We start from the raw sequence: 22,725 nt of genomic DNA, 5'->3' as shown, positions 1-22,725 counted from the left end.
ATCTTCTCAGCGCTGAATAGGACAGAGGGAGTTCATTCACTCATAACATATTCAAGCAACCACGTGTGCCAGGCAGACAAAACAGGCACAGCCTCAATCTTCCAGGAGCTCAGTACTTAGGAGAATAATTAGACTCTCCAAGGAAAATGAATAGCCACCCTATTCTCTACAAATCAGGGTCACAGACTACTCCTTGGATGATCAGGGCAGTGCAGCCTCCATCGGCTGCCATCATTTTTCTTTGCCTCTAAGCAATACATTAATCACTAGGGGACTTGGTTCCAAAGTAATTTGTTTGATTCAATCCTGTGATGAGCAATAGCAGTAAGGAACCTTGGTGATCATCCAGTCTCAACCCATCACATTATAAATAACCTCTCTGGGCCAAAGTTATACAGCTAATTTTATTCAACAAACACTTATTGGGCAGTTACTGTGTCTGTGTCTGTACAGTCTCTGTATGTTGGGGGAGACAGAGGTGAAGGATGTTTGGGGTGGAGGATCTTTAAGAGTGAAGGAATTTTAAAACCTTTCATTTTCACATGGGTGATACGTAACATTTTATTACATTTTCAAGGGGATAGTACATATGAGAAGGAACACTAGCTTTGAATTAGGCAAATAAAAAGAAATTGGTAAAGAGCTGTCCTACCATGCATTTCTTTCTTCCCCAGCTGCTGGGACCAGTAGCTGCTGAGAACAGCATGTGCAGACCCTCAAAAGAAGTGAAAAGTTAGGAGATAATCCCAAAGAAAATGGGCGATTTTGTGTTAAATTTCTAAGCAATTACAATCAATTATCCAGTTTGACTAAACCCTAGATCACCTAAATCATTATGTTGGCCAGGCCACCACAGGGTATAGAATTATGAATGGTGATAGAAAGGAAGACATAGAATTTATGGATAAACTCTGCCAAATTATGTATCAAATGGTCTTACAGTTTCTTTTCTTTCCCTTTGTCTTTTTCTTTTATTTAATTTTTATTTATTTTATTTATTTTTTGAGACAGAGTCATGCTCTGTTGTCCAGCCTGGAGTGCAGTGGCACAATCATGGCTCACTGCAGTGTGGACATCCCATTCTCAAGGCATCCTCCTACCTTAGCCCCCCACAAGTTGCTGGAACTACAGGTGCATGTCACCATGCCTGGCTAATTTTTGTATTTTTTGTAGAGATGAGGTTTCGCCATGTTGCCCAGCCTGGCCTCGAATTCCTGATCTCAAGAGATCCACCTGCCTCAGCTTCCCAAAGTGCTGGGATTACAGGTATGAGCCACTGTAACTGGTCGTTACAGTTTCTTAAGGCTGAATTAGACTGCAGGTTTTAATTCTTGTCTTGTCTACCAGCTAATTGTTAGCCCTTGGTAGGAGAATCAAGGCCTTTGCATAATTTTTTTTTCTTTTCTTTTCTTTTTCTTTTTTTTTTTTTTTTTTGAGATGGAGTCTTGCTCTGTCGCCCAGGCTGGAGTGCAGTGGCACAATCTTGGCTCACTGCAACCTCTGCCTCCCAGGCTGAAGTGATTCTCCTGCCTCAGCCTCCTGAGTAGCTGGGATTACAGGCATGCGCCGTCATGCCCAGCTGATTTTTGTATTTTTAGTGGAGACAGGGTTTTACCATGTTGGCCAGGCTGTTCTTGAACTCCTGACCTCAAGTGATTCACCCATTTCAGCCTCCCAAAGGGCTGGGATTACAGGCATGAGCCACTGTGCCCAGCCTTGCATAAGTCTTTCTACATCTTTAATTTTTTTGTAGAGATGGGGTCTCCCTATGTTGCTCAGGCTGCTCTGAAACTCCTGGCCTCATGCAGTCCTCCCACCTCGGCCTCCCAAAGTGATGGGATTACAGGCATGAGCCACTGTACCTGGCCAAAAGGCTAAATTTTCCACCAAGCTAACATTCCTGAGCTTTTGGTGCCAAAAGAACTTCTTTTTTAGTGAGGTATTTTTTCATGTTTGTACTCTAGATTTAGATCAGAGATTAGATTTTAAAATGAAATAACAAAATATACAGCAATAACTGACAGAAAAATATTTTGCAGAGAAAAAGATGGGGAGGAAAAGCCTCTCATTTAGGAAAACCTATTAAGTGTTATGGGGCCGGGCATGGTGGCTCACGCCTGTAATCCCAGCACTTTCGGAGGCCGAGGCGGGTGGATCACCTGAGGCTAGGAGTTCGAGACCAGCCTGGCCAACATGGCAAAACCCTCTTTCTACTTAAATACAAAAAATTAGCCTGGCATGGTGGCAGGTGCCTGTAATCCCAGCTACTCGGGAGGCTGAGGCAGGAGAATCTCTTGAACCTGGGAGGCAGAGGGTGCAGAGAGTTGAGATCATGCCATTGCACTCCAGCCTGGGCAACAGAGAGAGAGTCCTTCTCAAAAAAAAAAAAAAAAAAAAAAAAAAGGTGTTATGGGATATTCAAGTAAGGCAACCGGCAACCAACCATCCTGGTTTGCGCGAGACTGTTCTGGTTTTAGCACTGAAAGTTCCGTATCCTGAGAAACCCCTCAGTCCCAAGCAAACCCAGATGGTTGGTCATCAAAATCCAAGTCCAAGGGCCTTTACACTCTAGAAAAGCATTACTACAGAAAAAAAAAAAAAAAAAAACTTGCACTCTGTGCCAATTAAAATCTTTGTGAAGCAGCTGTGCATGTGCAGATCTGCTCAGAACTTTTCTTCCATGGGGAAGCTGGACTATTTGGATATTGTTGGGCATTTTCCTGAGTCTTTAAAAGTGCTTGTTTGCTGAGTTTTGAATTTCGTGTTTTGTTCCTCACAGAGTGACTGAGCCATCCAGGCCCTGTCATCTTACCAGAACGGAGCCTTGAAGGCTCTGCCCAGCCTCCTGTGGCCCCTTCACCATCCCACCCACATCCTCCCACATCAAGCTTTCTCGTCCTTTGCAGTGCAGCCCACTGTTTCCAAAGAGGGTGAGAGTAGGAGTCATGACATTTCTCCCCATCTTTGACTCATCCCTCTGCTCCCAGGTGGCAGACAATCTAGAAGTGTTGGCTCAAGGAGCTAGTTTTGTTGTTAATATTAAAATAGCTAGTAGTTGGCTAGGTGCAGTGGCTCATGCCTGTAATCCCAGCACTTTGGAAGGCCAAGGAGGGACCATTTGAGGTCAGGAGTTCAGGACAATCCTGGCCAACATGGTGAAACCCTATCTCTACTAAAAATACAAAAATAGCCAGGTGTGGTGGCGGACGTCTGTAGTCCCAGCTACTCGGGAGACTGAGGCAGGAGAATCACTTGAACCTGGGAGGCCGAGGTTGCAGTGAGCTGAGATCGTGCCACTCCATTCCAGCCTGGGTGATGGAATGAGACCCTATCTCAAAAAAACAGAATACAATATAACAGCTAGTAGTTATTGGGCACTTACCATGTGCCAGGCACTGTGTTAAGCCTTTAACAGGCACTGTGTTGTTATACCCCTATCAGGTATTACATACAATTTATAGAGCAGGGAACTGAGAACTTTAAAAGTCAAGTCACTTGCCCAAGGTCAAGAGCTAGGAAGCTCGGAGTGTAAACCCAGGCTGCCTGACACTCAGGTTTAACCCTGCTATCTGCCTGCTCTATTTCACGTTTTTCATGTGAGACTTCAGTGAAGGGATGGCAGGAATGGGGAAAGATAGAGGAATAAGGCAGCTCAAAACCCAAGCCACCTGAAAGGTCACATGAAGTGCATTTAATAACTATGTGTGATCCTCCTCTTCCATTGTTTAACCCTCGCCTGGGCTCAAGTAAAAAGTACCTGTCACTGGGTCTTCAGCCACACCAACCCACGGTGCAAAATATCTGGAGTAAAAGTCAAACGACTGGCTCTGCCCACCAGGCTCTCCTTTAAGGGTAAGAATAAGCCCTTTCACCTTCCCTGTGTTTTCAACTTGCAGCAGATTCTCCGTGTTCACTTTCAGGTTCTCCAGAAATGACCTGGTTCGTAAATGAGACGGATTAGGACAAACCCATTTCACAGCCCACTCACCACACAGATTCTGTAAAACAGGCCAGGGTGCAGCTTGCTCAAACAGCTCAGCAGGAAAGCAGGGAAGAACAAGTGGGAATGTCTTCCTACTGGGGAAAGAAACGCTCTGGCGGCGTAAATCATGGTTTGACTAGACACAGCACAGCCAGACCAAGGCAGAGCTATAAATCTGGGCACTCAGCCCTCCCCAAAGTGCTGATACGACCAAAAGTCTTACCTGTTGTAAGTGTCACTGAGGCGGAGGAGGAGCTTTCGGGTATCTGGAGAATAACAGATGTCCTGGACCAGTGTGTTGCCTATGGCAGTCTGTGGAGACAGACCAAAAACTCCTCAGGGGCATGCCCTGGGCCAAGTCCTTGATCCCCTCAAATAGGAAATGACCTCTCATTGAACATCCACTGTGAGCCAAACACACCCATCGTCTCCAGTCCCCAAGAGTGTTAGTGCAGTTTCAGAGCTTAAGGTGTTCCCCAAGGATGGTCAGTCTCTTGGCTACCAAACAGGCCTCTGTGAGCCTCAAAACAGGCATTGCGGCCGGGTGCAGTGGCTCACACCTATAATCCCAGCACTTTGGGAGGCTGAGGTAGGTGGATCACCTGAGGTCAGGAGCTCGAGACCAGGCTGGCCAGCATGGCAAAACCCCATCTCTACTAAAATGCAAAAATTAGTCGGGCATGGTGGTGCACTCCTGTAATCCCAGCTACTTGGGAGGCTGAGGCAAGAGAATCACTTGAACCTGGTGAACCAAGAATCACTTGTGAGCCAAGAATCACTTGGCTGAGATCGCACCACTGCACTCCAGCCTGAGAGACAGAGTGAGACTCCGTCTCAAAAAAAAAAAAAAAAAAAAAAATAGGCATTGCTCACAAGTGCCTACTATGTGCCTCAATGCACAACTCCTTCAAGTAGGTATTTTCCCCACAGAGAAGGGGAAAGAGACTTAGAAAGGCCAAAGATCTCACACACACACACACACACACACACACACACACACACACACACACATATCTTGGCCCAGGTCTGAGAAGGTCAGAGAAAAAGCTCTAAATCCCTACTGTCCACCATCTTTAGAGATGGCCTCATGTCCACCTCTTAGAGCTATGAGGTTTAAATAAAATCATATATGTGGAGTATCTGCAGCAGCAATTAGAACATTCCACGTAGCAAGGACTCAGGGCTAGCAGTTTGATTGGAAGTAGGGACTAGAGGGCTCGTCTTACGCTGCTCTGCTTGGCAAGCACAACACTTTCACTAGATTGTATGTGACAGATCAATAACATAACCTGTTCTCAAGATACCCTGGTTCACTCTACCTGACTGCACATAATCTTGCTGAAATCCAGGAACATCATTTGTTTGTATGTTTGTTTGAGGGTGGCTTGGGGCATTGAGGGGGATTATGAGGAGATAACCCCTTCCCACACCACCAAGCCATCCTTTGGCACCAGCCCTAGCTGCCAGGCCCAGCAGATGGTAATTACATGGTAGTTGTATGGTAGTCACTAGGTGGCTTCAGGTTCTCTAATCTTTGTTAGAGGCCAAGACACTCCAGTTCCCACATCCAGAATTCCTTCTGCCTTGGGTGGTACTTGGGTTTTCTGCCTCTGTGACTATGGGCTGATCAACATCACTTCCTCAAGAAATGGGAACTCCTACAGCCAGATCCCATCTGTTCTCCAGAGCCTTAGTCTCTCGAACCCTGCCCTTATCTGCATGGGTTCATATGTTGATTTGAAAGTTTAAGGGTGGGCACGGTGGCTCACGCCTATAATCCCAGCACTGTGGGAGGCCGAGGCGGGCGGATCACCTGAGCTCAGGAGTTCAAGACCAGCCTGACCAACATGGAGACACCCCATCTCTACTAAAAATACAAAATTAGCCAGGCATGGTGGTGCATGCCTTTAATCCCAGCTACTCGGGAGGCTGAGGCACGAGAACTGCTAGAACCCAGGAGGTGGAGGTTGTGGTGAGCCAAGATCACACCATTGCACTCCAACCTGGGCAACAAGAGCAAACTCCGTCTCAAAAAAAAAAAAAAGTTTAATTCTCGGCTGGGAATCTTACTGCCAGTTTCTAGGGAAGAACACAAAATGGCAATACTTACAACCCTTTGTTATCCCATTTAATAAATGCTGACTGAGGATAAGTTAAGTTCTTTCTACCATGAACAAGGTCTACCATTATAAGGTTTTTTCCACTTTCTTACCAGTATGTTTAAAGCAGTTTGTTTTTAAATTTGTCTTGTCTCCAAAACTTTCATACCTGAACTAGCATGGCCATGCTCAGGACCCATTCCTCTCCTTCTAGCTAGAAAAGTACAGAAATTCAACATCCCTTAATTTCCCTAGAGGCTGGTCTCCTCCCAGAAACTTACATTTCCTTAAGACATCCCATTCTCTCTCTTCTTCACCACCTCCATTGGTTCTTTTGTGCCTTTCAGCCTGTCACATAACAGTGTCTCTTCCCTCCATCCTACCATGGGGCCAGCACTGACAATCAGGAGCCAAGGAAAACTGGTCAACCTTCTCACCAAATAGACTGAATATTAAAATTCAAACCTGAAACACTGTAACATTTATATTGGTAGAATGCCTATCTTTAGGGATCAAATGGTACCAAATCTTTGTGTGCAAACAACAACAAATAACTAGGTTCAGGTTTGATTCTTTTTACCAACCTTTATCAAGTCCTCTACTTCATGGAAGTCCTAGATGGGGGGGAAAAAAACAAAATTATTATAAAACAGGAGAGCTGTCAGTTGTACACGGCTTAGGGCAATAATCACAAAGAGCTGACCTGGGGGTACACTGGATAAAGAGGCAAGTCCAGGACAATGCCATCCTCTGCTTGTCTGGCCCTTAGTTCTCCACTCAGAGTGACAAACGTGAGTGTGCTATTCATGTTTTCTGGACAAAATAGGAATCAAGAAATAGGAAATCAACTTTGTCATATATGTGCATGTCCATTTCAAACACCTTTGCATTATCTTAGATTTTCTGGCAATGCCATCCTTTTCTATGATGGAGCGAGGTTTGGGTTGCTGGGGTCTAGAATGGAGAAAACTCTCACTAGATTCTAACTTGAGAACCAAGAACAAAACTGATTGGATATGGCGTCATACTTCAAGTCTTCAGATCCCAGCTCTTTACTGCTTACTGTGCCCTTACTAACTTAGCCTCCTTTTTTTATTTTCTTTTTTTTTTTTTTTGAGACGGAGTCTCGCTCTGTCGCCCAGGCTGGAGTGCAGTGGCCGGATCTCAGCAAGCTCCGCCTCCCGGGTTTACGCCATTCTCCTGCCTCAGCCTCCCGAGTAGTTGGGACTACAGGCGCCCGCCACCTCGCCCGGCTAGTTTTTGTAGTTTTTAGTAGAGACGGGGTTTCACCGTGTTAGCCAGGCTGGTCTCGATCTCCTGACCTCGTGATCCGCCCGTCTCGGCCTCCCAAAGTGCTGGGATTACAGGCTTGAGCCACCGCGCCCGGCCCTTTTTTTATTTTCTTGAGACAGGGTCTCACTGTGTTGCCCAGGCTGGAGTACAGTGGCGCGATCTCAGCTCACTGTACCCTCTGCCTCCCATGTTCAAGTGATTCTCCCACCTCAGCTTCCCAAGAAGCTGGAATTACAGGTGTGCACCATCACACCCAGCTAATTTTTGTATTTTTAGTAGAGACGAGGTTTTATCATGTTGGTCAGGCTGGTCTCAAACTCCTGACCACAAGTGATCCACCCGCCTCAGCCTCCCAAAGTGCTTAGATTATAGGCGTGAGCCATCACACCTGGCCAGCCTCCTTAAATCTCGGTTTCCTCATCTATAAAATGAGGTTAATACATTAAACCTACCTTTTATAATGTTTTCTCTTTCTTTGAGGAACTGTCTCACTCTGTTGCCCAGGCTGGGGACTGGCTCACTGCAGCCTTAACCTCCTGAGCTCAAGCAATCCTCAGGTTCCCGAGTAGCTGGGACTACAGGCATGAGCCATAATGCCTGGATAATTTTTAAATATTTTGTAAAGACAGGGTCTCACTATGTTGCCCAGGCTGGTCTCTAAGTTCTAGACTGAAGCGATCCTCCTGCCTTGGCTCCCAAAGTGTTGGGATTACAGGCATGAACCACTGCACCTAGTCTAAAATGTTTCTAATACAGATTTTAAAATATCCTGCAGCAACAACCATAGAGTCATAACCTGTTCTAGTCTAAGATATGCCAAGGGAATAACAAAACATTTAAGTTGTAAATATCAGTCTTATATGAAATAAATGTGGTTTATCCTAAATAAACCAAACTTTTTACACAGCAATGTGATTTAAAGAATGCACCACAAATACTGCCATCCCCTGTTACTGATGCAGCTTGGGCTACTTATCAGTGTGTGTAACATTTTTAGTGAAAACAAAGAATGGTGACCTAATTCTTTTCTCTCTCTTAATATTTCTGTAAAACTTAAATCACATGTCAAAGGTGAAGAACTTTGACTTATTAACTTTCATTGAGCATAAAATTGACATTTGGAAACACAAAGCTTAATTTTTCTCATTATGATCGATATAAGACATTACTATTTACAAAGCATTTTTTCATATCGTATCTTATCTAACCTTAAGACTGCCCTATGGGGGGGTTCCAGGGTGTTATTATTCCAAACCTCAGCATCAAACCAACCCATGTGGAGTCCAGTTTTCAAAAGACACTCAATCTTGCTTTGGGAGGTCGAGGCAGGTGGTTCACCTGAAGTCAGGAGTTTGAGACCAGCCTGGCCAACATGGTGAAACCCCATCTCTATTAAAAATACAAAAATTAGCCAGGCGTGGTGGCAGGCGCCTGTAATCCCAGCTACTTGGGAGGCTGAGGCAGGAGAATCGCTTAAACACAGGAGGCAGAGGTTGCAGTGAGTCGAGATCTTGCCATTGCACTCCAGCCTGGGTTACAAGAGCAAAACTCCATCTCAAAAAAGACAAAAACAAAAAAACAAAAGACACTCAATTTAATTTCAGTAAATCTTATTTTTCAAGACTCAATTCCTAAACATTTCAGAATGTCTGCTTGCCTTTGCACGTGTCCCCTATCCACAGATACCAAAATCATCTTTTTGAAATGTATATTGAATTATATTATATGGCCTCTCAACTTTATCCCTGCCAATCATATAGACAGGTCCCAGGGGCTTTGTACTTGCTAGCCTCTGCCTGGGATGCTCCTCCTCTCACTCTAGCTCGTCCCACAGATGCTTCATCTTATCCTTTAGCCCAAAGTTCCCCTTCTCTAGTGGGTGCTGATCCAGATTCTATGTCTGACCCATGGCCTCAGGACTGGGACTCCATGAGGCAAGTAAGTACCATAGGGTACAAAATGTAAGGAGGCACCTGCTCTCAGCTGCAACCTGGGGCCTTGCTGGCTCTGCCTACACCCGGCCCTGACCCTGCTTGCCCAGAGTGCTGGTGGCCTACAGCTCTCAACTGAGTCACTCTCTTGGAGTTACCCTTGGCTGAGTAGAGCTACCTTGCCCAAAGTCATACATCTTTTCCAGGTTTTGGGGACTGGTCCATGGAGGATAAAAAGGCCTGAATCTCTGCCTCTACTTGGAACTATACTACTTGAAAAAATGTCCAGCTTTAGAGCTCCCCATGGATTTGGCCTAGGCCTTTCTTTGTTGCTACTACTCTGCAGTTCAATTTCTCCCTCTATTCAATCCTGCTTTCTTTTTTTTCTTTTCCTTGAGGCGGAGTCTTGCCCTGTCGCCCAGGCTGGAGTGCAATGGCACAATCTCAGCTCACTGCAACCGCCGCCTTCCAGATTCAAGTGATTCTCCTGCCTCAGCCTCCTGAGTAGCTGGGACTACAGGCATGCGCCACCACACTTGGCTAATTTTTGTATTTTTAGTAGAGATGGGGTTTTGCCCAACCCCCACAGTGACCTTCTGTCGTATTATCCTGTTTCTTTCCTTGTTTCCATTTCCGTTTGCTGTCTATGCTTGTTTCTGGCTGCTTCCACCTCCTGTTTTAGGGCATTTCCCAGGAATCTCTCCTCTGTCCCATCCCCACAAGGCCCTGATCTTTGTCCATTAAACTAAATGCAGCTAAGATAGAAACTGGCAGAATTAAGGTGCTGCAACTCCTCTTAAGGTGAATGTATATATACAGTGGGGGCCCAGGAATCTTTAAAATTCAGAGCAAAGAAGCTCTTATTGGCTGGGCGTGGTGGCTCATGCCTGTAATCCCAGCACTTTGGGAGGCCAAGGTGGGTGGATCAATTGAGCTCAGGAATTTGAGGTCAGCCTGGGCAACACAGCAAAACCCCATCTCTACCAAAAATACAAAAATTAGCCAGGTGTGGTGGTGTGCACCTGTGGTCCCAGTTACTTTGGAGGTTGAAGTGGGAGGATGGCTTGAGCCCAGGAGTCAGAGCTTGCAGTGAACTGATATCCCAACTCTGCACTCCAGCCTGGGCAACCGAGCCAGGCCCCATCTCAAAAAAAAAAAGAAAGTTTATTGAAGAATCTCTTACTGTGAAATGAATTTCAATGTGGGAGGGGAAATAATTGGAGTGAAATGTTCCTGTTGGTCCCCAATCTCATATCGTATGAGATGACAATTCTGCCCATGCAAGCTTCACAAAGACCAGAGATCTCCGGTTTAAAAAATAGCATTCTGACTGCAGCTTTCCAGTGATGGTGGGCACATACTCAGAAAGGTAAAAGTGCTATTGAAGGTCGCTAGTTTTGTTTCTGCATTACGAATAGCATGAAGTAAACTCTGCAAAGTCTTTATACCAGTCACTTTGGACCATCAGAATAAGTCTGTGTGAGAACTTAAAAAAAAAAAAAGCCATTTGCTAAGTGTTAGATTCATTAAAGAAAATCACATTACTTATTTTGTAAAACAGCACAGCTGCAGAAGCCAGGGTGGCGTGGCCACAGAGCGGAACCTCACTTGCCGGTGTAAACCATCTTAGTCCAAAGCAGGAACCTGAGGGTAGGAAAAGCCAAAGAGAGATGAGATCATTCCCATGTAAGCAGGTCACAGATTTCTCATTTTCTTCTTTCCTAAATATTTCTCTAGAATGATGAATAGCCAAAACATGTTGTAAAAGGAGGAATGATGGCTAGGCAAGCATTGTAGGGCTCCCCAGTGCTAGATCTGGAATGGAAACATTCAGGTTCACCAACACCCTCTCCCCCAGATGAACTGAAAACCAAATCAGAATCTCCCGCTCTATCTACTGTCTGCATGCAAATAATAAGGGGGCATTTTCCTTAAAGATCATCCCCCCACCTAAAAATAATTTCTGGTGTCATTCAAGAATGATTGTAAAGCGGTGGCTCACACCTATAATCCCAGCACTTTGGGAGGCTGAGGCACAATTGCTTGAATCCAGGAAGTGGAGGTTGCAGTGAGCCAAGATCATGCCACTGCCCTCCAGCCTGGGCGACACAGCAGTTCTTTAAAAAAAAAAAAAAAAAAAAAAAAAAGCATATTTACTTTGTGCAAAGTTGTCTGTCGGGTGCAGTTTTCGGATAAAAGCAGTTTCAGAGAGGTTCATCTCCCTTGCAATTTTCTGATGCATGTCTTCTTCCAATTCCTTAATTAGAAACATAAGATCATTGAGGTTTCAGTAACACAGATCAGACTTCCTTTGGACAACAACTACCATTAATTTAAAAGCAGTTTATTAATAATAAAAGTTATATGCTTAAAAGGAAATAATTACCAAGGAATTCAAGACACTTTTATAAAGATTGGTTCTCAGAAACCCATGTTTGCAGTACCCTGTGAAGAAGAGTTATAAATGTACAAGCTGGAGTAGACTGTGAAAAACCGGCTGGCCTGGCCTGTCTTTTGTCACATTAAGATCTAGTCTAGCTGACAGAGTGTGCTCTCTTCTAAAAACAAACACCATGCAAGGAAGTACCCCAATCTCCCTTGCTTTGTTGGTGAAAAAGAGGTTCAGCACTCACTCTGGGCAGGCTGGACCGCTCCTCCCCCGTCTTTGCATGGTTTACTCCCTTTCGTGGGAAGGGCTTCAGGCCAGGGGTCACCTCCTCCAGTAAGCCTTCCCAGACCACTGTGTCTAAAGGTGTTGTCTCCTCACCAGTGCTTAGATGTCCTGAAATTGCCTGGTATGCCCTTTATCGTCTGGCCTCCCCACCTCTGATTCTAAGTTCTGTTGGAGTACAGACTGTGCTGTCTTGCTTTGTCCGGACCTGGAACAATGCCTGGTATTCACCCCAGCACAGTAGGAGGTCAACAAACATTTGTTGAAAAACTAAGTACATTATTTCACTTAATCTCATTTTTAAAACCCTCAATGTAAATATTTTTATACCCTTACAAATGAAGAAATTAAACAGAGAGATCATATAATATCCTAAGACCACAATATACCTAATAAACACTACAGTGATTAAGAATGAGAGCTTAGTTAGGCGTGGTGGCTCACGCCTGTAATCCCAGCACTTTGGGAGGCTGAGGAGGGAGGATAGCTTGAGTCCAGGAGTTCAAGACCAGCCTGGGTAACATAGTAAGACCCTGTCTCTGTAAAAAAGATTAAAAAAAAAAAAAAAAAAAAAGAGCAAGGGCTTTAGCTGGGCATGGTGGCTTATGCCTGTAATCCCAGCACTTTGGGAGGCCAAGGCAGGAAGATTGCTTGAGACTAGGAGTTCAAGACCACCCCCCAGTCTCTATAAAAAATAAAAATAAAAAATTTAGCCGGGCATGGTGGTGCTTGCCTATGGTCCAGGCTACGTGGGAGGCTGAGGTGGGAGGATCACTTGAGCCCAGAAGTCAAGGCTGCAGTGAGCCATGATTGTGCCACTGCATTCCAGCCTGGGTGACAGAGCAAGATCCTGTCTCAAAAACAAAAAAGAAAAGAAAAAGAAAAAGAATGAGGGCTTTGCAAATGTGGACAATAGTAACAACTGGCCAGGCACATGCCTATAATCCCAGCACTTTGGGAGGCCAAGGAGAGTGGATTGCTTGAGCCTAGGAGTTGAAGACCAGCCTGCGCAACATCATGAGAACCTGACTCTAAAAAAATATTTTTTACATAGTAACAACTAGTGAATCTAGGGGAAGGGAATATGCATGTTCACTGTACCATTCTTGAAACTTTTCTGTAGGTTTTTAATTTTTCAAAATAAAATGTTTTAAAAAATTATGTGGGTTTGAAAACAGAATTGAATTTCTATCCTGGGTGAGGCCCTAGTAGCAGTGTAAAAGTGGGCAAGTCATTTAATCTTATGGCCTCAGTTTCCACACCTTTAAGATGGGAATAATAGCACTTAAGTCAAGGTTTATTGTGAAGATATATACATGCATACAAACACACACACACACACACATTCCTCAACTCAAGAAAAAAGTGGACCCAGCTGGGCGCGTCGGCTCACGCCTGTAATCCCAGCTCCTTAGGAGGCCAAGGCAGGTAGATCACGAGGTCAGGAGTTCAAGACCAGCCTGGCCAACATGGAGAAACCCCGTCTCTACTAAAAATACAAAAAAATTGCCGAGAGTGGTAGCACGTGCCTGTAATCCCAGCTACTTGGGAGACTGAGGCAGGAGAGTTGCTTGAACCCGGGAGGCGGAGGTTGCAGTGAGCCGAGATCGCGCCACTGCACTCCAGCCTGGGTGACAAAGCGAGATTCCGTCTCAAAACAAAAACAAAAACAAAAACAAAAAACAAAAGTGGACTTGAAATATGTTTTTGTTTTGAGAAGAAAAATCCATTTTTAATCAATAAAACGCTTACTAGTTAGATTTTGAATTTTAAAGAAGTTTCAAGACAACGCGTTTTTGTTTTGGTCAAATTTATTGCTCTTGATCTCCTGAAACTCTTTCTAACTGAAATCTACTAGTTAGATTTAGAATTTTAAAGAAGTTTCAAGACAAATGCATTTTTATTTTGGCCAGATTTATTGCTCTTGATCTCCTGAAACCCAGAAAAATTATAATTTTATATTAATAAATTCATAATTCACTTCTCTGAGTTATGCAAATTAAACACTCTTTGTCTTTGATTCAAAATCTTTTGAAACATGTTCCATATAATTGTATAGGGCATAAAACTGTGATTATTGTGAAAAATCAGTCATGATTTTAAAACTACCAGCTGACATAAAAATCCTAGCAGGGGCCAGGTGTGGTAGCTTATGCCTCTAATCCCAGCACTTTGGGAGGGCGAGGTGGGTGGATCACCTGGATCAGGAGTTAGAGACCAGCCTGGCCAACATGGTAAAACCCCATCACTACTAAAAATACAAAAATTAGCCAGGCGTGGTGGTGCACGCCTGTAATCCCAGCTACTCAGGAGGCTGAGGCAGTAGTCGCTTGAACCCGGGAGGCAGAGAATGCAGTGAGCCGAGATCTTGCCATTGCACTCCAGCCTGGGTAACAGAGTGAGACTCTGTCTGAAAAATCAATCAATCAATCAATCAATCAATCATGGCAGGAAACATAATAAGCCCTCTTTTTTTTTTTTTTGAGACAGAGTCTCACTCTGTTGCCCCAGCTAGAGTACAGTGGCACTGTCTCAGCTCACTGCAACCTATGCTTCCTGGGTTCAAGTGATTCTCCCACCTTAGCCTCCTGAATAGCTGGGACCACAGGTGCAGACCACCATGCCCGGCTAATTTTTTGTATTTTAGTAGAGATGGGGTTTCACCATGTTGCCCAGGCTGGTCTTGAACTCCTGAGCTCAGGCAATACGTCCATATAGGCCTCCCAAAGTGCTAGGATTACAGGTGTGCGCCTCTACGCCCCGGCTCACCCAGAGAGAGAGTGAAAGAAACAGAGAGAGAGAGAGAGAGAGAGAGAGAGAGAGAGAGAGAGAGAAAGAGAAATAACTCATTCCAGTGCCCAACACATAGTAGGTACTTGATACATGTTAGCTTTTTATTTGAGTGGCTCAAAGTCATGCTTTAACCAGCCATACTACATGGCCTGCCCATCACAAAGACAAACGATTATTAACCCTTTAACATGCTACAGACAGGGAAAACCAATGTCTAGCAGAGAAAATGGACCCCCAAAAGGTTTCTAAGACAGAACAGCAATCAACCAATTAATGAGTGCTGTGTGGGCCAGGAGCATGGCAACACAACTAAGGGGATTTGTTAGAAATGCAGAGTCCAAGGCCCCCCATCTTGGGCCTCTGACCTTCTGAATCAGTATCTCCATTTTTACAAGCTCCCCAGGTGATCGTGTACACATTAAAGTTTGAGAAACCCTCGTGTATAAGCCATGGATCTAGCATCTAGGTGGGGAGTCAAGACAGCCACAGACAGCAACTGTGAACAATACTAGAGAATATGTAATTGAGACACATAGATTTTCACAATAAATACTCTAAAACTTTAAAGATAAGGCCTTGTGGTGAACTTAGAAAAGAGGGGAGATTTCGGTGATTTGGACAGAAAAGTGTGTGCAAAGAGCTTTGTATTAGGATAGCTTCTTAGGCAAGTTTCTTGATCTCACTTCTGTTCTCTCTCTTTTTTTTTTTTTTTGAGAGGAAATCTCGCTCTGTCACCCAGGCTGGAGCGCAGTGGTGCGATCCAGCTCACTGCAAGCTCCGCCTCCCAGGTTCAAGTGATTCTCCTGCCTCAGCATCCTGAGTAGCTGGGATTACAAGTGCGTGCCACCACACCCAGCTGATTTTTGTATTTTTATTAGAGATGGGATTTCACCATGTTGGCCAGGCTGGTCTCAAACTCCTGACCTCAGGTGATCCGCCCACCTCGGCCTCCCAAAGTGCTGAGATCACAGGCATGAGCCACTGCACCCGCCTGTTCTCTTGTTAAATCAGAGATTAAACTTTAACATAACGGACACTCTAGAATTCTAGAAATAGGATGATGAAAATGTGGTGGGATGAGTACCTGTCCCACCTGTGGGCACCTATGGGTCTGGATAAGTGAGAAATCCCACCTAAGTAGAGGAGTAGAGGGGGCCGCTGGAAAGTCCCAGTCAACAAGACAACAATGTTAACAACTGAACTCAAGCACCTCCCATGGCCTGTTGAATGTTTTCTGTGGAAACTGGTCCAGATGCCCATGCACACGACACCTGATAGAAACTGGGAGGTATTTTAGCCCCTTAGTGCAGAGTCTGCAATCACAGGTCTCAGTGGTAATCGAAAAGTGATCAAGAAAAGCCTTTGCTGGCCTTCCTGGACTTGCCTTCTTGCCTGCAGAAACCTAAAGTGCCTGCTAGTCCTTCCTCTATCTGATCTGGCCAAATTTCCCATCTTTGTCCTTACTTTCTTTGTCTATAGCTCCCTGTGACCTTTAGGATAAGTCTTTAAAAGTATTAAAACACCTACGTTGTAGTGAAGCTCACCATCTATTGGTAATAGATTTCTTTGCAAATGGGCCCTTTCACACATTAGCTAGGATGCAAACTCCACTGCCCACCAGCTCTTTAATCCTCTCTACCTTGGTATACTGCGTTTCTTGCAATTTGAATTTATATAACTGTAACTTCTATTTCAGGACAATGAAAAATGCACCTGCTATTTGCCTGAGGGACCACAGACACGTGGAAAGTTTAACAGTAGCGGCCCACAACATGTACCACTGGCAGCTGGACTTTCACTGAATTCCTACACTGCAACCAAAGGTCAAGACAATGGTGAATCATGGAAAGACTTCAACTTTGAAAGCCTTACAAACAAAAGAGAGAGGATGCGTTCGTTCAAAATATTGGCTTTTCTTTCCAACAATTTTTCCATTTTACACTAGAAGCTTCTTTTCAAACACTGCACAAAACAGTCGCAAACCAACAGTTATGAATTCCCTTGCTTTAATATCCATTTCCCTTTGGCCGTCTCATGTGAATCAAATTTCCAACAGCAAAAACGGAGTGATGTTTGCCTTTCTGAGTTCCAGTGCACTGCTTTGGGATACTGAGGCTCCATCACCCTATGACCCACAAAGATGAATGATCAGAAAATCAGAGTAAAGGTTTAAAATACTCCCATCTTGTGGCAGTTTTGAAATATGGCAGCCTGAATATGACAGCCCTGACTTATCAGTCCTTATTGTTCATTTGTCCCTCTGCTGTAGACAAGATTCCAGTAAAGTCAACACACCTGGATGGAGAAAGTTCTAAAACCATCAAGGAAGTGGAAAACTTGTAAACTAAAATCTACAAAACACTAAGCTGGGTGCAGTGGCTCTTGACCAAGCACTTTGGGAGGCTGAGGTAAGAGGATCCCCTGAGGCCAGAAGTTAGAGACCAGCCTGGGCAACAGAGCAAGACCCTGTCTCTACAAAAAATAAAAATTAGCTGAGCGTGGTGATGCACACCTGTTGTCTCAGCTACTCAGGAGGCTGAGGCAGGAGGATAGCTTGAGCCCAGGAGTTCAAGGCTGCCGTGAGCTATAATCGTGCCACTGTACTCCAGTCTAGGGGAGAGAGCAAGGTCCTGTCTCTGAAAAAAAAAAAAAAATACAATTAAAAAGAAAAGCACCACTGGTTATTGCCACCACAACCAGCAGCTAGTCATGGGTCCCTCTAGTTTTTTACCAGCTGTCATCATAATGTGTCTGTTTTCGTTTTTACATTGCTTCTACACATTTTCCATGCTTCTACAAGGTCTCTATTGTCAAACGGATTGTCAGGCATCTGAGGACACCATTAATTTTTTAAATTATTTATTTATTTATGTATTTATGTTTGAGACAGAGTCTCACTCTGTCACCCAGGCTGGAGTGCAGTGGTGCTTTCTCAGCTCACTGCAACCTTCGCCTCCCAGGCTCAAGTAATTCTACTGCCTCAGCCTCTGGAGTAGCTGGGACTTCAGGCATACATCACCACACCTGGCTAATTTTTGGCTGGTCTTTAACCTTGGCTAATTTGATGGGGTTTCACCATGTTGGCCAGGGTGGTCTCAAACTCCTGACCTCAGGTGATCTGCTTGCCTCAGCCTCCCAAAGTGCTGGGATTACAGGTGTGAGCCACAGCACCCAGACAATTTTTATTAAATTTTTTTCAAATATTTGTTTTATGTTCCACTTAGACCTTAATCTGTTTTTGTTTTCACCTAATATATAGTGTTATATGCTTCTCATGTGAAAAATTTAAAAATTTAAAAATGTCAGCTGGGCATGGTGACTCACACCTGTAATCCCAGCACTTTGGGAGGCTGAGGTGGGAAGATTGCTTATCTCAAAAAAAATAAATAAATAAAAAAAGTTGAAAAACGGACTTGTCTTGAAAACAAACAAAAAATCCTTTAGAATATTATAGAAGCTCTTGAACTTTATTACTCAGAAGTTTTTACTTTACTTTTAGTAGTCTTTTATCAAATGTTCAAAAAGCTCAAAGCACCATGACCTACCTAGTCTTTAGTCTATCCAGCAGGTTTTCCTGTGGTTAGTCTCATCCTGGTCAAATTTTGAATAATTTAAAACAAAGCTACAAAAAAAAAAAAATTCCTCTGAAGCCCTGCACTTAAAATCTGAAGTGTTTTTACCTAAAATCTGAAGTGTTTTTACCTCATAAAACCTAACATTATTCCATTCTCTGAGTCCTGGTACCTTTGTACCTGGTACCTTCAGGTCTTTTAGCCTCTGTGGTGACTACTGAATAATGATCAGTTTACATGCCCATTTTCCGCACTAGACTCTGAGCACCTCAAGGGCGGGTGCACTTGTTAACCTTTGTACCTCTGGCTCCTAGCCCAGAGCCTGGCTGAATGAATTGTGGTCAATATTATAAGGTTTAGCGTTTATTTATCTCTGACATTTTCCTGTGGCCACCTGTATTCTCTCCACCATCTCAGGACAACGAACCCAAGGGCAGACACCACCATTTATACTTCTATTATAATTTTTATTGATTATGAATTAGGAAAAGTGCTACCTTCGCCTCCAGGAGGACAAGATTCTCACATCCAAAGAGCGGAAAAGCATGACTAAGAGGCCTAGCAAACTAATCTTTAGATACCTATTCAGGTGTCCCTGACAGGCCATGAAATTATCCTGGTCTCACAGGCCCAAAAGCCTCAAAAGAAGTGAATTGGAAAACTTTTTAGAGAGCGTCCCCAAATCATGGACTTCCTTATCTTCTTTTTCCTTCTTCCATTCATACTAAAGCATGTTGTTTTAAACTACAAGTTCTTTGCTTAAATTTTTATTTCCCAGTTTTTCCAAATATATAATTAACACACAAAATATGTTTTAATGGAGACATAGGTAGAAAGAGAGAGGAAAAAAGAAAGAAAGAGAGAGAGAGAGATCAATCCTATAAATCTGATGTTTGGTGAATTTACTGGAAATAAAAGGAGTAAGTTGGAGAATAATCCAATTCTTGTTATCTGATAAAAATGGAATATATTCTATTCAATATAAACTACTGTCAAAACTCTTCAAGGATATTACATGGGGACATGGGGCAAGTGTATTAAGACTTTTGACAAGCAGTTATAGTCAATTCCACAATTCCTTGACAGGAAGTTGTGTCTGCCAGATTGTTTCTGAAGAAAAGTCATGATTTGGAATGTGGTTAATTGTTTTCTTTTTTTTTTTTTTTTTTTTTTTTTTTTGAGATGGAGTCTCGCTCTGTCGCCCAGGCTGGAGTGCAGTGGCCGGATCTCAGCTCACTGCAAGCTCCGCCTCCCGGGTTCACGCCATTCTCCTGCCTCAGCCTCCCGAGTAGCTGGGACTACAGGCGCCCACCACCTCGCCCGGCTATTTTTTTGTATTTTTTTAGTAGAGACGGGGTTTCACCGTGTTAGCCAGGATGGTCTCGATCTCCTGACCTCGTGATCCACCCGTCTCGGCCTCCCAAAGTGCTGGGATTACAGGCTTGAGCCACCGCGCCCGGCCGGAATGTGGTTAATCGTTTTCATATTAATCTTCCCAAGCTCTTGTAATAATGGACAAAGTTTATTAACTTTATTACCTTCTGCATTTTGTGGAGAGAAAACACCAGCTCAAGTCTGCATAATGAATGTAGAGTTAAGGTAAGACAAGGACTCTTGGATGGCCATCTTACTGCTCCACTTGAGGGAGAAGTGTGAAAAGGAGTCAATTAATAATATTCCACCAGGTGCAGTGGCTCAGGCCTGTAATCTGAGCACTTAGGAAGGCCAAGATGGGAGAATCACTTGAATCCAGGAGTTTGAGACCAGCCTGGTCAACATACCGAGACCCCATTTCTGTTTTATAAAAAAAATTTTTAAAAAATTAAAAAACACAACAACAGCAATAAGAAAACAATGTTCACCTCAGCAGTCCTCCTTTTTTTTTTTTTCTTTTTTCTCAGAGACAGGGTCTCACTATGTTCGCCAGGTTGGTCTCAAACTCCTGGCCCCAAGCAATCCTCCTGCCTCAGCCTCCCAAAGTACTAGGATTATAGGCAAGAGCCACCGTACCCAGCCCAGTTCTCCATCATGATTGCACACTGGAATCACTTGGGAAACTTTAAAAAAACACTGCTGGCTGGGCACAGTGCTCATGCCTGTAATCCCAGCACTTTGGGAGGCTGAGGTGGGTGGATCATCTGAGGTCAGGAGTTCAAGACCAGCCTGGCCAACATAATGAAACCCCATCTCTATTAAAAATACAAAAAATTAGCTGTGCATGGTGGCGGGCACCTATAATCTCAGCTACTCGGGAGGCTAAGGCAAGAGAATCATTTGAACCTGGGAGGCAGATGTTGCAGTAAGCTCAGATCACGCCATTGCACTCCAGCCTGGGCAACAAGAGCAGAACTCCATCTCAAAAACAAAACAAAACAAAACAAAACACTGCTGCCCCCCACTCCCAGAGTCTGCTGTAATTGGTCTAGAAGACAGCATTTTCAAAGTTCCTTGGGTGATTTTCATGTATAGCCAGGTTGAGATTCACTGTCCTTGAAGGCCCCAACACACACTTTGCCCAACTTAATATGACTTATTTAAGATCATCAATTGCTAACTGTCCTCTTGAAGTAATTTTCAGATAATCTACTTCTGTGCTAACTGCTCTGAGTGAAAGGACACCTTACCTTGTTTCTTACTACTTAGGGACCAACACAAGGTCAATATTCCTTGACCTTGAGGGTCAATATTTAAATATTAACTATTAACAATATTTAACTATTTATTCCATTAATATTTATCTTTTTAACTATTCTATTAATATTTAACTATTCCATTAACATTTAACTATTCCATTAATATTTATCCTAATCAAAAAGCCACTTTAAAAATGAGTCTTTCAATAAGTTATTTATATATTATAGCTTAATTCCTTCTACCTCTCTACTTAACTACTTAATTCCTTGCAAAATGTCTCGTTTTCTTGATCCTGAAAAGAATTTCTAATTGCCTGAGCTATAGGTAAGGTTAAAGATACTCAGCTAGGATCTGTCATGCTAAATGTGAAATCGGCTATGTCTAGTCACACAGAACTCATCTAATTTCATTCTCCTCAACACTTGGTGCTAACTAAATGAAAACCTGATGGCTAAAAGGTAGCTGTAGCTCTCCTTTTTTAAAATCGGCTCTAGTTCCTCTTTATCTGAATCTTCATTTCACTGGACGTACCTGAGGCATAGGCATTTTTATCAAATACTTTGGTCAAAATCAACCTGCATACATGAACATTACTGATATGATGGCAAAGCACACAAACCAAACTGGTAAACGAACAGGTGAAACCAGTCTTTTAAAATAAGTAATTGTTTCTACAGGAATCTAGAATTGCAGGTACTGTAATTCAAAACCAAGCACTTACATTTTCTAGGAGGCAAACAGCAGCAGGATTCCCACGAAATGCTCTTGCTGTGAATGCATCTGCTATGAAAATAGGAAGCTTCATTTTCCTTGCAAGCTGTTTTTGCAAGTTCTCAAAATTGCTGGTAGCCTGCTTTATGTCTTCTTCTTGGGAAAAAAAAAATCAAAAAGTTAATGTTTTACTTGGTGTCCAGACGCAAAGAACGGTTCCCAGACACAAAGTCAAGCAATTATTCAAACATACTATATTTAAAGTCGTATAATCCCCTAACTTCTTTTTTTTTTGAGACAAAGTCTTTCTCTGTTTCCCAGGCAGGAGTGCCGTAGCACTGATCTCGGCTCACTGAAACCTCTGCCTCCCCGGTTCAAGTGATTTTCCTGCCTCAGCCTCTCGAGTAGCTGGAATTACAGGCACCCGCCACCACATCTGGCTAATTTCTGTGTTTTTAGTAGCATCAAGGTTTCACAGTGTAGGCCAGGCTGGTCTCAAACTCCTGACCTCAGGTGATCTGCCTTCCTCGGCCTCCAAAAGTGCTGAGATTACAGGCGTGAGTCACTGTGCCCAGCCAATCCCCTAACTTTTTAAAACCTCTAAAATGAAATTCATTTTAAAATACTGGCTAAATTGATTTTTTTCCCATATTTTGTACTGACTTTTCGTATTATACATAGAACTTAGCCGCACAATCATAGTCTTTCTTAGAGTAGCCAGAACTAGCTTAGGCTCTGTTTTTAATGAAGTCCATGAAACGTCCAAGAGGCATGTATGTTGCTTACAGTCTCCCAATGAATATTATTACCCTTTTTTAAAATAATGCATTTTTTAATTTTAAAATATGCTGATTATAATACACTTGGAAAATAAAGACCCATAAGTGCACAAATTAGCAATAACATTATGAATGTTCTGGATGTATAGCTTTTATCAGAATTTTTACCCACTTAACAGTAAATTGCCCCTCTGCATTCACAGGGGATAGATCCCAGGACCCCCTGAGGATACCATAGTCCCACAGATGCTCAAGTCCCT

The 22,725-nt window shown here is 43.4% G+C and overlaps 1 protein-coding gene across 5 annotated transcripts in view; it reads right to left on the bottom strand.

The window, feature by feature from the left end:
• Nucleotides 1-22,725, bottom strand: part of PBLD (phenazine biosynthesis like protein domain containing) — a 46,298-nt gene that overhangs the window by 2,056 nt on the left and 21,517 nt on the right. For 2 of the 5 annotated variants that reach the window (XM_050805250.1, XM_050805251.1), the window contains exons 2-9: nucleotides 21,697-21,842; nucleotides 11,463-11,562; nucleotides 10,851-10,949; nucleotides 6,785-6,894; nucleotides 6,666-6,695; nucleotides 4,206-4,294; nucleotides 3,758-3,936; nucleotides 653-715 (exon numbers count right to left, since the gene is read on the bottom strand). In XM_050805250.1, coding sequence (XP_050661207.1) covers nucleotides 653-715; nucleotides 3,758-3,936; nucleotides 4,206-4,294; nucleotides 6,666-6,695; nucleotides 6,785-6,894; nucleotides 10,851-10,949; nucleotides 11,463-11,562; nucleotides 21,697-21,780 — 754 coding nt within the window. In that variant the 5' untranslated portion in view covers nucleotides 21,781-21,842. The remainder of the gene's footprint in view (nucleotides 1-652; nucleotides 716-3,757; nucleotides 3,937-4,205; nucleotides 4,295-6,665; nucleotides 6,696-6,784; nucleotides 6,895-10,850; nucleotides 10,950-11,462; nucleotides 11,563-21,696; nucleotides 21,843-22,725) is intronic. The other 3 variants (XM_050805249.1, XM_050805252.1, XM_050805253.1) reach the window with 2 other exon arrangements.

The sequence above is a fragment of the Macaca thibetana genome, chromosome 9 (genome assembly GCF_024542745.1).
Source record: "Macaca thibetana thibetana isolate TM-01 chromosome 9, ASM2454274v1, whole genome shotgun sequence".
In the NCBI taxonomy this organism is placed as follows: domain Eukaryota; kingdom Metazoa; phylum Chordata; class Mammalia; order Primates; family Cercopithecidae; genus Macaca; species Macaca thibetana.
The sequence above is the reverse complement of the archived record's forward strand: the minus strand, read 5'-3'. Positions and strand labels throughout refer to the sequence as shown.